General features: G+C 46.7%; 1 protein-coding gene across 3 annotated transcripts in view; it reads right to left on the bottom strand.

Moving 5' to 3' along the window:
- LATS2 (large tumor suppressor kinase 2) overlaps window positions 1-17,034 on the bottom strand; it is a 58,636-nt gene extending 41,602 nt beyond the window's left edge. The window contains exons 1-2 of one of the 3 annotated variants that reach the window (XM_040426213.1): window positions 16,912-17,034; window positions 6,321-6,789 (exon numbers count right to left, since the gene is read on the bottom strand). In XM_040426213.1, coding sequence (XP_040282147.1) covers window positions 6,321-6,671 — 351 coding nt within the window. In that variant the 5' untranslated portion in view covers window positions 6,672-6,789; window positions 16,912-17,034. Of the gene's footprint in view, window positions 1-6,320; window positions 6,790-10,204; window positions 10,410-16,822 lie in introns of those variants that run through there. The other 2 variants (XM_040426212.1, XM_040426214.1) reach the window with 2 other exon arrangements.
- Window positions 17,035-17,833: the final 799 nt, after the last annotated feature.

Genomic DNA, 17,833 nt, shown 5'->3' with positions numbered 1-17,833 from the left:
TAGGTGGGGCCAGTATTACTGTAGTACAGAACAAAAGACCGCCCCTGAGGAATCAAATACCACAGCGCAACATAAAATACTGCCGCTCGGGCCACCGTATGAAACTGTATTAGGCCTCATGCACACGACCGTTGTTGTGTTCCGTTCCACAAAATGGGGTTCCGTTGTTCCTTGATCCGTTTCCGTGTGTCTTCCTTTATCACCAGAAATGAAGGAAAGTAAAAAAAAAAATCTAAGTCAAGTTTGCCATGCAAATGATAGGAAAAAAAAACGGACACGGATGACAATCTTGTGTGCCTCTGCGTTTTTTCACGGTCCCATTGACTTGAATGGGTCCGCGAACCGTTTTCCGTGAAAAAAATAGGACAGGTTATATTTTTTTGATGGACTGGAACCACGGATCACGGATGCGGATGACAAACGGTGCATTAGCCAAGTTTTCAACGGACCCATTGAAAGCCAATGGGTCCGCAGAAAATCACGAAAAACGGAACGGACACGGAATAAAAACAACGGTCGTGTGCATGAGGCCTTATCGACCTGAGGACAGCAATAGAGTTGAATTCTGGAGGGCACCTGTGGCTACTACGTTAATTAATGTTGAGAGCATCAGATCTTTATGTACCTGGCTGATGGCCAGGTGGAGTGCTTGGCCAGACCCTTGGGCATTGGCCCACCCGAAAACCTCCCTGTAGGGTCTATAGCCAGTCTGCCCGCTGTGGGTTTCCACCAGGCGATGCTGCACGCTGAGCTATTTTGTGCAGCATTTTCGATGGAATCTGCACCTAAAACAGATGTGAACGTGGCCTAATGTGTAAGGGGCAGCCCAACAGTCCCACAATGTACCCTTTCACCATGGTAATTAACATAGACTGAGCTGAGCTTACTTAGTCTATGGGGTCAAGGTGAAGTGTATGGCCAGCATAAGGTTTGGTTGTACACAGTAGTTGCTGCACATAGAGGAAAAAAAAAAATTGACATTTAATGATCAATGGCCTTCTATACAAGATCTTAGACTTTTTTGGGGGGTTGTGTGTGAATCTGGGTCCATACATTTATCAAACTGGTGTAAAGTAGAACTGGCTTAGTTGCCCATAGCAACCAATCAGATTCCACCTTTCATTTTTCAGCGCTCCTTTGGAAAGTGAAAGGTGGAATCCGATTGGTTGCTATGGGCAACTGATCATAATGGTTATAACCTGACAGGACACCGTAGCCCTGAATCAAAACCTCAGAGAAGATGGATTTATACATTAGCTGCTTTTAATAAGCTCACAGAAATCAGTATACCGGAGTTATATATATGTAGCTCACATAAAACAAAAAAAATAATAATAAAACATAACTTTTAATCAAAAAATATATAATATACACAGCCCCTACATAAATGATATAATTTTATATAATTGCCCAGATTCATTTGCGTGACTGGATAATTTATAACAGATACAAAGGCACAGGTAGAGCAATTGTACGTAATCAGCACCATATAAATTCACAAAATGGGCCTCTTAATGGTCATCAGTTGATGAAGTACACAGATGAATTCACCGTTCTTGCAATCTGAGAAAAGTTGCTCCGCAGTGTATGATGTCACCGAGAAGTGTGTTGTCGGGAGATGACCTGTCCCTGGGTGTCCCTTTTTGGCATCTAATAACCCTTATTAACTTTGTATCACGCGTTCCACGCACCGGAAGTTGTGTGCAATTTCCTCTTCCGTTTTTTTGCGCGGGAGGACCACTTTCAAAACGCAGCCCATGTGAAATATAAATAGGGGACCTTCTCTGATAGACAATTGCGCCTACAGCATCAGGGTAGCCACTATCATATGTCTAAAGCATCATCCGTCTATATTGGACTATGCTTTTTTGTCCCCTGAAGAGCCCTTATTATCTTTTTTTAATGTGGAAACGTGTCGGGACTTCACCTTGACAACTCTTTCAGGGTCTTCTGGGGCTATTGTACAGGGTTTAGCCACCGAGAAGTGGGGTCGCCCCTTTCGGGGCGGGTGCTCCGCTTATAGGCAGGGATAGCCAAAAGGGACACCCAGGGACAGGTCATCTCCCGACAACACACTTCTCGGTGACATCATACCCTGCGGAGCAACTTTTCTCAGATTGCAGGAACCGTGAATTCATCTGTGTACTTCATCAACTGGTGATATCTAATAATCACGGGAACAGTGAGTAACCTCATCAAGAGGCCCATTTTGTGAATTTATATGGTGCTGATTACGTACAATTGCTCTACCTGTGACTTTGTATCGGTTATAAATTATCAAGTCACACAAATTAATCTGTGGGCAATTATATAAAATTATCTCATTTATGTAGGGGCTGTTTATATTATATATTTTTTGATTAAAAGTTATGTTTTAGGTTTTATTTATTAGCTGCATTCAGCATCAGATCTACATCTTCTGTAACTTCATCCAGAAAAAAAGACATGAAAGCCTATAAGGATAGTAACATAGAAACTAGCACTAAAATACGGCAACAACCCCACAAAAATGTTAGACGTAGGCTTTCTCTAAATGAAAGACCTTGTTCTTTACAGAAAACCCCCATCTCAGATCTGCCAATGGAACACATGGAAAGGGGTTTTCCAAGACAACACCCATAGACTTGGATGACAAGACCTCGCCGCCGTTTAGTCAGCAGCCACAAGCTGTCTTGCCTAGCGGGATTTGGGTCTGTAGACTCCTATTCCTCAGGTGGTGGGTGCTACCATGGAAAAACCCGCTCAGGTAAGCTACTGTACCTCGAAGTGGAGCATCGTCTACTAAAACTCAACATGGAGAAAACGGTATTCATCTTTTCACCATTACAGTCAAACTCTCCACTAGACCTATCAAAGTTAAAGGGGTTTTTCCAGTTACACAAAAAAATACCACCAGCATTCATCCTTACTGCATAACATGAGTCAGATGATGAAGTTCTGAGTCTATTTTGCCTCCTCCGGTGTAATTGTGATCTGTGACCCGCACCCTGTGTTTACATCCCGGTCTGAACACACAGCGAGTCTCTGTCCTTCCCTGCACAGCTTGAACATCACCGATCCAAGCCTGCTTGAAGCCCTGCTTGAAAAACCCTGCCCTGAGACATGGCATCATTGCTGACATCACATTTACATGGCAGGGTCCAGGAGAAGGAGTAGAACACCAACCGCAGAGGCAAGGTCATTGAGGATGTGTAGACAGGGCAGAGCATTACAAGCCTTGCCGCACCTCAGATGTTGACATGATGTCATCAGGACAGGGAACTAACACAGCAGAAAATGTCACAGGACCACGAAAGATTGCAGAAAAACAGGGCATTACAAAATGAGGATTTAACTATGCCCCATCTGTCCACCGTATCGGAAGCCATCTTCAAACCTTTTTGTACAGTTTGAGGACAGACTGGAGGATGATGCAGTAAGAAAATGCTTGAGGATGAGCCCAAACGTGTCCTTTGTACTTGCTTCATGAGAAACTATACTGGTGCAAATGCCAAGATTGGGTGGCAACCTTATCCAGGAGCACTGCACAATGAGGCCTCATGCACACGACCGCAAAACATGGACACTGGCCGCGTGCATGCCGCCATTTTCTTTTTCCCCTTCTATAGAAGTGTTCTATTTTTGTCCACAAGTATAGGACATGTTCTATTTTTTTTTTTTGCAGGACTGCAGTATGGACATATGGATGCGGACAGCACACGGTGTGATGTCTGCATATTTTGCAGCCCCCTTGAAATGAATGGGTCTGCATCATGTGCATTAGATGTGGAACAAAAATACAGTTGGGTGCATGAGGCCTAACAAGCAGCGTGCCAACCACGGCCTGTATGGAAACACCTTCTCTATACAGACATAAGCTGGCCATACATGGCTTTTTCTTTGACAGAGCCCACCCATTCCACGAGGCTCAGCTGGAAATCAAGTGACCGTTCCCATCCGTCTCTATAGGGGAGAAGTAGGGTCCAACTTGACCATTTCTTTGTTCACCAGGATGGCACTAAAGATATCTGACAACTACTTATCTGGATTTGCTTACTGAAATGACCATATATGCTTAAGGAACATAGCAAAGGATCTCTTGAATGTGATACAGAGCCTCATAAATATTGATAGGAGGCCATATTGCCAGGACATGCCATCAACGTCTAATTGGGGAAGGTCCCACAAATGTGAATTCCACAATGGCCAAAGCAAATGTCCTGTTCTGCAGTTCACAGGTTCATCCTTGGTCAGGACTGCTGATACATAGCAAAAAAATGCCAAACAGGCTACAACCCATTTGTTCTATGCATGGTGAGGAAGTTTTGGGGGGGTCCCCATCTATTGATATGCAATAATATTATTAATTGGAAAGCTTAGGCTATGCACCAAAGTAGAGCACGCCTCATCACTTAGCCTCCAAAGAGCGGTGCTCCCTAACCTATTGCTAGTTGTTGCAGAACTGCTGTGGTTGCTGCTGTCAGAGCATGCTGGGAGTTGTACTTCTGCAACAGCTGGAGAGCTTGAAGACCACTGCTCTGAGGTGAAGAGGTGCTATATATAACATGGCCATTTGCTTCAGACTGAATTTATATTTACTAATTAATTCAGAGATACATTTGGAGACTCCAATCGAGTGAAAAACTTCAAAAAATGCAACCACATGCCACAAGGATCAAAGGAATGGCGGAATGCAATCAATAAAAAGAAAGATAAGCCAACACTTAAATTCCAAGACCAATATGTAATGCACATGACAAGATCTAGGTAGGTGCAGACCAGCTTAGCACGAAAACATCCCAGCCATTCTAGATTCCTCTTCAAGACAGTGTCGAGACCTCAGCCTTTAAATACACTGCACACTGGAATGTAGTTGGGGGGGATAAGCCTGGTTTGGAGGGAGACCGCTTTATCTTTGGAAGAGAATTTGGACAATCTGGTCAATATATTTATATATGCTCGACACAACATCAATGCGGTGAATTTAGCAGACGGCAACACTTTCCACTGGAAACCATTGCCCTATGACCAGGTTTGCAATCCGATCTCTTTCAGAATGCACTCATATGATCTATCACTGATATCAGTTATATATCAGTCGTATTTCTGCCCAACAGAACGAGATTATCAAAAATACTTATACTGTTAGATGTCACTTAAAGGGGTTGTCTGTGTTCAGAGCTGAACCTGAACACAACCTGATCTGCACTCATTCACCATGAATGAGTGGAGCATCTGAGCTTTTCACGGTCCGATGCTACCCCTTGCCCTGTGCTAACTCGCGCAGGGCTAGGGAATTTTGACATACCAGGCTCTCCATGGATAAGCTAGGCGGAGGCTGCAGCCTAGCAGTGAGCCCAGTAACGTCACCGGCACTAATGGGTGGTCTTGAGAACTGCCCTAGTCTGTTTTTACGGGCTAGGGCAGCGCTAAAGACCGCCCATTCAAGCTCTGAACAAGGACATCCCCTTTATGTCATCACAAGAGGCCATCAATATATCTGGAGGGCGTCCGATACTCCACACCCCAGCCGATTCAGCCATTCGGGAGTATCTCCAGTGCTGGAAGTATGCAGCTCCATGTGTAGTGGAGCCGTGTAGTTCCGGTACCGGAGATACTCCCGAAGTATCAGCAGAGGGTGGAGGTATCGGACCGCCCCCAGACCTATCCTGAGGATAGTGCATCGATATCAAAATACTGATAAACCCTCTTGATCACTAACTTTCCATTGATCCTATTCTGTTTCATAATGCACTTCTAATTTGACAATTGTATTAAGAAATCATTTCCAAGGAGCTCTTGTGCCCTCTCCTTCTCTTCATTGACCTGTGTCTGGCTGTAAAGCATCTGGCTGCAGCAGGAGCTTCCCCCTCTGCCCTGTCTGTAGTAGGATGAAGAGTTTCTTAAGCCTCTCCCAAAAATGACAGCATGTGGCTTTACAGCAGACATCGGGGGTTTGTTGAGCTGCCCCAACATACATTAGATTTTCTGCCAGCTGCACTGCAATGCACTTTTCTGAAATGCATCAGGAGAAAGTCTGAGAGTTGGGCCAAGACAACCAGCAATCATAAGCCTTCAGCAAGTGAACCGTGTAGGTGGACCTCAGGGAACCACAAAACAAAATCAACCTCTGGACAGAATTATGCTTTAAAGCGTACATACACTTTTGTTCTCCCAAGTGATCTGACCATCTTGCATGGAGTGATGTGGACCCGTGCACCATACTCTCCAGATGTGGTAGGTTTGCAGCACTTGAGAACGCGTTGCACCATGTTATATGGTCAAAGCACACAGGAAAAGCAAATATGCACGCTTTAATTCAGCTTTTGCCTGGAGCATACCTGATCACAGCCCACTTTCACCAGGTCCTGCAGCATTTGCCTATTCACCTCTACCGCCGCCAGGTTTCCAGATTCATTGGCGAAGGGTAGAAGGGAGTAGCGAATCTCCCGAAGAGCCTTTTGGTAGGGTGCAAACTTGGCCGGCTGCCGCAGCTGCTGCTGTTGTTGCTGCTGTCTTCCTGCGTCTTTTCCAGGGAGAACCTTAGAGTCCATTAGGTTGTCGTTGGCAGATCCAACAGATATCCCCTGAGCCAGTGGTTTGGATGGCTGTTTCAATCCCTCACGGATTTCCTGCAGTCTCTGCCTGCTGTTTCCAGAATACGTGGTGGTGGGGAAAGTTTTTGGCCTCATGGTGAATTCAGTTTATGGTGTTCAGCAGGCAACTGTTTTAGGAGGTTGGATTACCATAGCATTTCCATGTATTATGGTGCAACCACTCACAAATGGTGAAGCGATCCATATTATCAACCTGCAAAAGAAGAAACGTAAAGAGATGTTACACGTAGGCAAGCAGTTCCAAGCAATGGTGGAGAAATCAAAGTACTGCACCACCTCTGAAGACATGACCATGGTAGCAGGCCATTGCCACTTTATGCAACATTAACATGGATGGAATGTCATTGCACCAGCCTCCTGCAATCATGTAACGTGCAGGGTATAAATATGGGGTCCCGGGACCAGCACACATAAAAAAACAAAGAACCATCAACAGAGCAGCATCCTACTCTGTACTGATGAGAAGCAAAAACCCCAAAACAGCCCTGTCTACAGAATGGGTCAAACTCTGACTGACAGGGTGCCAACCTTTAGGTGGCATTATGCAGTTGTCCTCATTTTGGATGAGAGACGATTTGCATATTTTTCCCAGGGAGCATTTTAAGATTCCCTAGTTCTCCACAAGAGGAACCAGCACCTTCTGAGATTAGAGTAATGGAGTAGTAACATAAGGGCACATGTAATGAATACATCTGCCCTTATGTTAGGGCAGTGCAGGCAGCAGTGGAGAATAATGAAACTATCCCCCGACAATGACAACTTCTCATTGTTTTTCATGAGCAGAACAATGGTTGTCACACTGAATGGCCTCAATTGGATGTGCGGCCAGAGGAATGTTCAAGGATTCCTGTACATGCCTTCAGGGACTGGAAAGAGCAAGTAAAGCCAAGTCTGTATATTCCTGTGCGCTTAATAACATACCTGAAATATCTCATGTGTTTATACTAAACCTTCCAAGGTTGCAGCCTGCTTAACTTCTACGGAGAGCGACAGCATCAGGTCTCTATCTGGGGTCATTCAGATAAGCTTGTGAGATCTGCACCATCTGCAGCAGGAGCGGGCACGGTCCTAGAAGGGCGACCAATCTTACATGAAATTCGGGATAATCATTACATGGACATTTCTTCTAGCACAGACAAACAGGACATTCTAAAATGGGCAGCATGGGCATGGCAGAGCCCCCCAACCACTAAAGCCCGAGGTAACTTTTAGTCACCTGGTGGCAAATCAAGTTCCTCCGAAAATCATGCAACCTCAATGTCTCTCTCCGATGCACAACATTTCTTGACAACCACAAGAAAGGTTGTAATTCCAGTAGCCGCCTACAACTCCATCTCCCATATATGATCAGAGGGGGTCCGACTCCCAGCGCCCCCACCGATCAGCTGTTTGAAGAGGCCACGGCACTCCGTTGAGTGGTGCAGCCTTTTCCTAGACCAGTGAAGTCACGTTCATGGCCTACAGGCGGCTCAGTCCAATTCAAGTGAATTAGACTGGGCTACAATACCAAGCACAGCCGCTATCCAATGTATGGCATTGTACTTAGTATGCTGTGGAGGCTGCAGCGCGCCGCAGCCTCTACAAACAGCTGATTGGTGGTGGTCAGACTGCCATCACCCCCACCTATCAGATATTGATAACCTATCCTGAGGAAAGGCTATCAGTATGGAACTCCTGGAAACCCCCTTTAAACTGGAGTACGCTGTATCAGCATTCTCCTATAGGGCAGGTTCACAGTTTCTATCCAGCAGGCTATTCTGGTAGCCTGTTGCGGCATAAATGCTGGCTGTCGGCCAGACAAAAACTGCTAGACCCCATTATAGTCAATGGGGATCTGACATAGAACTGCAGAATCCAGCAATGTTTCAATGCTCTCTGCTGGATCCGCTGCTGCAGATGCGAACCCATAGCAAAAAAATCAGTACTTAACAGGGTTGTCTCATCATGGACAATGGGTCGCATATCGCTAGGATATGCCCCCATTGTCTTATAGGTGCGAGTCCCACCGCTGGGACCCGCACCTATATCGAGAACGGAGCCCGGCAAGGAGGCGGCTGGAGGACTCCGGCCCGGCCACCACCAAGCCGGCTCCCCATAGAAGTGAAAGGGAGCGTACCGCGCATGCGCAGCCCCCGCTCCCATTCATTTCTGTGAGGCCAACGGACATAGCCGAAGCAGCGCTCGGCTATTTTCGCCGGCCCCGTAGAAAATGAATGGAGGGCTGCTGCGCATGGGACCCGCACCTATAAGACAATGGGGGCATATCCTAGCGATATGCCCCCATTGTCCATGATGAGACAACCACTTTCATTTATGGAAAACCCCTTTAAGAATCCCTCCCAAAAAACAAACAAACAAGGATTAGGTTCTTAAAGAGGAATTCTACATTTCCATTAAAAAGATCCTATTGGTCGAATCCATGTGCTCCAGTCAACATGAAGGTGCAGCAATCTATAAAGTAAGTGATCCCCTTTAACACCACTCAAAGATTACCGACGCTCTGGCAGTGATTGGAATAGCAGTTTCAGCAACGGCACCAAATGGGGTCAGGTCCCCGCATCGTTTCACCTGGCCCCTAACCAGTGCAAAAAATATTTTGCTGCACCGTCACAAATGAGAACATGTGAATAATACTGCCCACACACTGCTACGTTTCATCCGCCATCCGCTTGTGACTATACCGCTGAGCAGGATGACTTGGCCATCATTTGGACCAACTAAACAGCAATGGCTTGCCTGTCACTGCTCCTGAAATCTGGTTTCATCACGCGCCCTATAAATGATATCAGGAATACACTGCGGGGGCGGCATATCTGCAAGGAAACGTTTCATTGAAGTTCTGGAAGGAAATATCAAGAACATATGCCGCAGAGATCCCGCAGCACAATATGGCGGAGATAAGACTGTGCACATCTTCTTCCAATTACAGCCATACAAGGCATTTCATGGGCTTGTTAAAGGGTCAGTGAAACAGGTTAAACGCACATCTGGGCTAGAATAGGATGCAAACTGGACCCCAAAAGCCCTTCACCCCCCCCCCCCCCCCCCCCCACACAGGACAGCACGCACAGTGCCCGATGGAATCCAAGGATTGATAATGGACTCCGCAGCACAGTCCACATACCTGTGGTCACACAAGGATCGCCACTCGAACAGACGTATTGCAATGAGTCATGTTATATTCAGCTATTTTACGGACAAAAATGCACATCTGCTTTACAACCCGGTATGAAAACCGCCATATATCAAACAGTAAAACCGCAAGAGTGGATGACATAGTAGGACTAAGTCTCAGCGCCCCAAGTTGGTCAAAGGGCATGATGTGAACAGTTATAGGAGGATAAATGGTCCACGGCTGCTTTGCCTCCCCCCCCCCCCCCCCCCCCCCATAAAAAGGCTACTACTCTCCGCTTTCCTAATCGCCTTACATTCCCACACAAGCCTTAAACAACCTCGACCTGTTTATTCGGCTCCACATAAAAGTGGCCTCATGACACCCCTCCGCTAAACAGAGCTCAGCAGTCCGAGGACGTGTCCGGCGTGTTGACAAATTGGTTTTCAACCCGGCGCACAGTGCAAGGGAGAGCAAACTGCCTGGTACACGTTACCTTGGCCGGGCTCCCAGTCTTTCCAGTTAATGGCATGGTAGTTTCCTTCATAGAGGGACGCCGTTTAAAGACTTCTCTGTGACAGAGGGGGGGGGAAATCCAAGGAATAGGACACCTCCTTTCTCTTTGGGAAGTTGCTCAAAGTTCCTCCTTCACCTCCTCCTCTTTCCTCTTGGCGTCAACTCCTCAGTCACAGAGGCACATTCCAAGCTGGGGAGAATTTACAGGCCCTTCAGAGAGTCTTAGGAAAGGAGAGAAAAATCCCCATGTGATATATGCAGCAGGAATGAGCGAGAACCCCGACTGATCAGCAGGTTTTGGTTTCCTTTTTCATTTTTTCTTTAAGGAGCTGCAAGCTCTGCAAAGACAACCGCGAGACACACCGGCCGGACAATAATAGTGACTAAAGAAATACTGGAGTAATGGAGTATACAAACATATCCATCTATCCATGTGTATTCATCTGTCACATATCTATATCTATCTACGCAGCCATCCCATATGCATCTTTCCATACCCACCCATCTATCCAATACCTATCCATTCATCTATCTCATATGTCTATCCAATATCTATTCACCCATCTATCCCATATCCATCAATGTATCCATCACATATACATATATCCAATATCTATCAATACATCCCATATCCATATCTACCTATCCATCCATCACATATCTATACCTATGTGGCTATCCTATATCCATCCATCTATTCCATATCCACCCATCCAAAATTTATACATCCCATATCCATCTGTCCAATATCTATCAATCCATCCGATATCTATATCTATAGCTATCCCATATCGATCTATCCACCATCCATCAAATATCTATCAATACATCCCATATACATATCTACCTATCCATCATATATCTAAATATATGTAGCTATCCTATATCCATCTATTCCATATCCACCCATCTAATATTTATACATCCCATATCCATCTGTCCAATATCTATATCTATCCCATATCAATCACTCCACCATCCATATCGATCTATCCACCATCCAACTATGCATTCCATATCCACCCATCCAAAATGTATACATCCCATATCTATCAATCCATCCGATATCTATATCTATAGCTATCCCATATCGATCTATCCACCATCCATCAAATATCTATCAATACATCCCATATACATATCTACCTATCCATCATATATCTAAATATATGTAGCTATTCTATATCCATCTATTCCATATCCACCCAATATTTATACATCCCATATCCATCTGTCCAATATCTACATCTATCCCATATCGATCTATCCACCATCCAACTATGCATTCCATATCCATCCATCTTAAATCTATCTATCAATCCTTTCACCCATCTCACCTATTCTTCTTTCTATCCCATATCCACCCATCTATCCATGCAACTTCTATCTATCCATCCATTTGTCCAACATCCATCCATTGAATGCAATGAGAATCACAATTTTCTTTTGTTTTTGTTTATTGGAAATCCAATTAAAACCCCTCCTCCAAGTTCCAACAGGCAGCCTCACATATCGCACATCACAGACAATATGTCGCCCGGTCCGGCGCTCACACTACCACAGTCTGATCACATTTATGGTTTAGTGCAGCAGGACTGCAATGTGAGAACAAAGACTTAGGCCTCATGCACACGACAGTATTTTTTCACAGTCCGCAAAACAGGGTTCCGTTGTTCCGTTTTTGTTTCCGTGTGTCTTCCTTGATTTTTGGAGGATCACCAGACATGAAAAGTGAAAAAAAAATGTCAAGTTTGCCTTGAAAATGATAGGAAAAAGACGGACACGGATGACAATCTTGTGTGCCTCCGTGTTTTTTCACGGACCCATTGACTTGAATGGGTCCACGAACCGTTGTCCGTGAAAAAAATAGGACAGGTCATATTTTTTTTTGACGGACTGGAAACACGGATCACGGACGCGGACGACAAACGGTGCATTTTCCGAGTTTTCAACTGACCCATTGAAAGTCAATGGGTCCGCAGAAAATCACGGAAAACGGAACAACGGACACGGAACACAACAACGGTCGTGTGCATGAGGCCTAAGGCGGTCATTTACGAACAGATATACGCCACTGGTTTAGGCGTGGAAAATGATCTAAATGCAAGAAGCTGTCTTACATTTAGGCCCCTTTCACACGAGCGAGTATTCCGCGCGGATGCGATGCGGGAGGTGAACGCATTGCACCCGCACTGAATACCGACCCATTCATTTCTATGGGGCTGTGCACACGAGCGGTGATTTTCACGCATCACTTTTGCGTTGCGTGAAAATCGCAGCATGCTCCTCTTTGTGCGTTTTTCACGTAACGCAGGCCCCATAGAAATGAATGGGGTTGCGTGAAAATCGCAAGCATCCGCAAGCAAGTGCGGATGCGGTGCGATTTTCACACACGGTTGCTAGGAGACGATCGGGATGGAGACCCGAACCTTATTATTTTCCCTTATAACATGGTTATAAGGGAAAAGAATAGCATTCTGAATACAGAATGCTAAGTAAAACAGGGCTGGAGGGGTTAAAAAAAAATAAAAATCATTTAACTCACCTTAATCCACTTGCTCGCGATGCCCGGCATCTCCGTCTGACTCTTTTACTGTATAGGACCTGTGGAGAGCATTAACTATAGTTTAAGGACCTGGGATGACGTCACTCCGGTCATCACATGGTACGTCACATGATCTTTTACCATGGTGATTTACCATGGTAAAAGATCATGTGACGTACCATGTGATGACCGGAGTGACGTCATCGAAGGTCCTTTAGCCAGGTCCTAAAGAAAAGAATACAGAAGCAGATGCCGGCTGCGCTATCAAGTGGATTAAGGTGAGTTAAATTATTTTTTATTTTTTTTAACCCCTCCAGCGCTATTTTACTTTTCATTCTGTATTCAGAATGCTATTATTTTCCCTTATAACCATGTTATAAGGGAAAATAATACAATCCACAGAACACCGATCCCAAGCCCGAACTTCTGTGAAGAAGTTCGGGTTTGGGTACCAAACACGCACGATTTTTCTCACGCGAGTGCAAAACGCATTACAATGTATTGCACTCGCGCGGAAAAATCGCGGGTGTTCCCGCAACGCACCCGCGCATTTTTCAGCAACGCCCGTGTGAAAGAGGCCTAAGAATCGGCGGTGGATACAGCGAAGGCCGGCGCCTCTTCATAACTTCGGCGTGTCTACTGCTATGCCAGGGCTTTATTAAGACCGGTGTCTAAAACGTCAGTCTTAATAAACGTGCCCCTAAGGTCCCTTTCACACGAGCGAGTTTTCCGCGCGGGTGCAATGCGTGACGTGAACGCATAGCACCCGCACTGAATCCTGACCAATTCATTTCTATGGTGCTTTGTACATGAGCGTTCTTTTTCACGCATCAGTTTGGCGTTGCGTGAAAAAAATCCCAGCATGTTCTATATTCTGCGTTTTTCACGCAGCCCTGGCCACATAGAAGTGAATAGGGCTGCGTGAAAAACGCATCGCATCCGCAAGCAAGTGCGGGTGCGATGCGTTTTTCACCGATAGTTACTAAGAGATGTTGTTTGTAAACATTTAGTTTTTTATCACGCGCGTGAAAAACGCATCAAAACGTATTGCACCCGCGCGGAAAAAACTGAACAACTAAACGCAACCGCAGACAAAACTGACTGAACTTGCTTGCAAAATAGTGCGAGTTTCACTGAACGCATCCGGCCCCAATCCGCAATGGCCGTGTGAAACCAGCCTAAAGGTTTATTCACACATAATGGTTTTGCTGTGATTTTCATAAAATTCTATCAAAACTACAACGTTTCACAACAATTGCTGGATTAAAAAAAAAAAACACACCATAAGACCATATCATAAACCCGCCATCATAAATTGACTGGAACACCAGAAAACTGCGTCTGATTTGCTACTTGAACCATCTTTATCGGCAGGATTGTTCTGAATGTAAAGTATTGCAGTCGGCAGTAGAGCCAGAAAAACCTGCGGCGCCATAGAGCGTGCCTTCATATCCCGGCAGGCGGTTTTTCTGCTTAGCAAACTCCCTGTACTGTACTCGATCGCAAAATCCACATCAAATACACCACATGTGAACATGGCCCGACTCCATCAATGCCCCGCAGATCTGTCATAGGTCGCACTCACAGCTACCAGTACATTGAAGGACTACAGTTAGCGTCCATTCACACGTCCGCAATTTCGTTCCGATTTTGCAGAACGGAATTGCGGACCCATTCATTTCTATGGAGTGGAGTTCTTCCCCAAAGCATACGGACCTCTCCCTTCAGTTAGTGCCAGGAGGCAGACTATAAAGCCTGAATAACTGACCCAATAAGAAAAGACCAGACATAGCAAACTTCCCATCAATAACCCCCTCAAAATGGCGTGAAATAAGGACATCACTACGATGACAAGTCCCGGGAGCTCCTCGCACTGGCAGGCTTCAGGCCGTTACCTGGACACCTCCGTGATACATGTCATTAGGATGTTACCCTGCAGGAACACATCGCACTGCCCCATTAATAGGCAATGAACGGTCACTTAGTGACAGATGAGGCCAATTATCACAAGAAAGGAGGGAGATCGATGTCCACAGCAATGGCTCCCGAGCAAGATGCTGCTAGGACACAATTAACAAAGCATGCCCTCTAGCACTGCTTGTCCTGTAGTAATGCCGCATGCCCCCTCTAGCACTGCATGTCCTGTAGTAATGCCGCATGTCCCCTCTAGCACTGCTTGTCCTGTAGTAATGCTGCATGTCCCCTCTACCACTGCTTGTCCTGTAGTAATGCTGCATGCCCCCTCTACCACTGCTTGTCCTGTAGTAATGCTGCATGCCCCCTCTACCACTGCTTGTCCTGTAGTAATGCTGCATGTCCCCTCTACCACTGCTTGTCCTGTAGTAATGCTGCATGTCCCCTCTAGCACTGCATGTCCTGTAGTAATGCTGCATGCCCCCTCTACCACTGCTTGTCCTGTAGTAATGCTGCATGTCCTCTCTACCACTGCATGTCCTGTAGTAATGCTGCATGTCCCCTCTACCACTGCTTGTCCTGTAGTAATGCTGCATGTCCCCTCTACCACTGCTTGTCCTGTAGTAATGCTGCATGTCCTCTCTACCACTGCTTGTCCTGTAGTAATGCTGCATGCCCCCTCTACCACTGCTTGTCCTGTAGTAACGCTGCATGCCCCCTCTACCACTGCATGTCCTGTAGTAATGCTGCATGTCCTCTCTACCACTGCTTGTCCTGTAGCAATGCTGCATACCCCCTCTACCACTGCTTGTCCTGTAGTAATGCTGCATACCCCCTCTACCACTGCTTGTCCTGTAGTAATGCTGCATGTCCTCTCTACCACTGCTTGTCCTGTAGTAATGCTGCATGCCCCCTCTACCACTGCTTGTCCTGTAGTAATGCTGCATGCCCCCTCTACCACTGCTTGTCCTGTAGTAATGCTGCATGCCCCCTCTACCACTGCTTGTCCTGTAGTAATGCTGCATGCCCCCTCTACCACTGCTTGTCCTGTAGTAATACTGCATGCCCCCTCTACCACTGCTTGTCCTGTAGTAATGCTGCATGCCCCCTCTACCACTGCTTGTCCTGTAGTAATGCTGCATGTCCTCTCTACCACTGCTTGTCCTGTAGTAATGCCGCATGTCCCCTCTAGCACTGCATGTCCTGTAGTAATGCTGCATGTCCTCTCTACCACTGCTTGTCCTGTAGTAATGCTGCATGCCCCCTCTAGCACTGCTTGTCCTGTAGTAATGCTGCATGCCCCCTCTAGCACTGATTGTCCTGTAGTAATGCTGCATGTCCTCTCTACCACTGCTTGTCCTGTAGTAATGCTGCATGTCCCCTCTACCACTGCTTGTCCTGTAGTAATGCTGCATGCCCTCTCTACCACTGATTGTCCTGTAGTAATGCTGCATGTCCTCTCTACCACTGCTTGTCCTGTAGTAATGCTGCATGTCCCCTCTAGCACTGCTTGTCCTGTAGTAATGCTGCATGTCCTCTCTACCACTGCTTGTCCTGTAGTAATGCTGCATGTCCCCTCTACCACTGCTTGTCCTGTAGTAATGCTGCATGTCCTCTCTACCACTGCTTGTCCTGTAGTAATGCTGCATGCCCCCTCTACCACTGCTTGTCCTGTAGTAATGCTGCATGCCCCCTCTACCACTGCTTGTCCTGTAGTAATGCTGCATGCCCCCTCTACCACTGCTTGTCCTGTAGTAATGCTGCATGTCCTCTCTACCAGTACTTACCCTGTAGTAATGCTGCATGCCCCCTCTACCACTGCTTGTCCTGTAGTAATGCCGCATGTCCTCTCTACCAGTACTTACCCTGTAGTAATGCTGCATGTCCCCTCTACCACTGCTTGTCCTGTAGTAATGCTGCATGCCCCCTCTACCACTGCTTGTCCTGTAGTAATGCTGCATGCCCCCTCTACCACTGCTTGTCCTGTAGTAATGCTGCATGCCCCCTCTACCACTGCTTGTCCTGTAGTAATGCCGCATGTCCTCTCTACCAGTACTTACCCTGTAGTAATGCTGCATACCCTTCCTACCACTGCTTGCCCTGTGGTAACGCCTCGTGCCCTCCTGTAATGCTGGCTGCCCTGTATTCCTGCTGACGGCTGTGTCTGGTGTTACGTGTCCTGCGCACGCCGTACATGTGTCTGCTGTGAGGAGGACCTGGGTTATTACCGGTAGCTCAGTCGGTGTTGGTTACGGTCCAGGTGCAGCTTCCCGGGGTCTTCTCTCCGGTCTCCCCCCGCAGCCCATAGACACAGAACAGCAGGATGGACTTGGACGTTCACCGCATTGTTTGCATTCCATTGTGATCACGTGTCCATCGCTGCCTGCGTCATCTCACTGCAAGTTGAGGATTGGAAGAGGATGAGAAGGGGGCGGAGTCATCAGGGAAGGTATACGCTAAATCCTGGTGGCTAAAGGACCTTTGGGATGTCATGATCATGTGATTAGTCACGTGAGTGGGAGGAACTAGACTCCGGGCTGTGTGTATGACATAGACTGCTTTGCTGCACCTCATGACACAGACTGCTCTGCTGCACTGTATGACATAGACTGCTCTGCTGCACTGTATGACACAGACTGCTCTGCTGCACTGTATGACACAGACTGCTCTGCTGCACTGTATGACACAGACTGCTCTGCTGCACTGTATGACACAGACTGCTCTGCTGCACCGTATGACACAGACTGCTCTGCTGCACCGTATGACACAGACTGCTCTGCTGCACCGTATGACACAGACTGCTCTGCTGCACCGTATGACACAGACTGCTCTGCTGCACCGTATGACACAGACTGCTCTGCTGCACCGCATGACATAGACTGCTCTGCTGCACTGTATGACACAGACTGCTCTGCTGCACTGTATGACACAGACTGCTCTGCTGCACCGTATGACACAGACTGCTCTGCTGCACCGCATGACATAGACTGCTCTGCTGCACTGTATGACATAGACTGCTCTGCTGCACCGCATGACATAGACTGCTCTGCTGCACCGTATGACACAGACTGCTCTGCTGCACCGTATGACACAGACTGCTCTGCTGCACCGTATGACACAGACTGCTCTGCTGCACAGCATGACATAGAC

This window comes from Bufo bufo, chromosome 3 (assembly GCF_905171765.1).
Source record: "Bufo bufo chromosome 3, aBufBuf1.1, whole genome shotgun sequence".
In the NCBI taxonomy this organism is placed as follows: domain Eukaryota; kingdom Metazoa; phylum Chordata; class Amphibia; order Anura; family Bufonidae; genus Bufo; species Bufo bufo.
The sequence above is the reverse complement of the archived record's forward strand: the minus strand, read 5'-3'. Positions and strand labels throughout refer to the sequence as shown.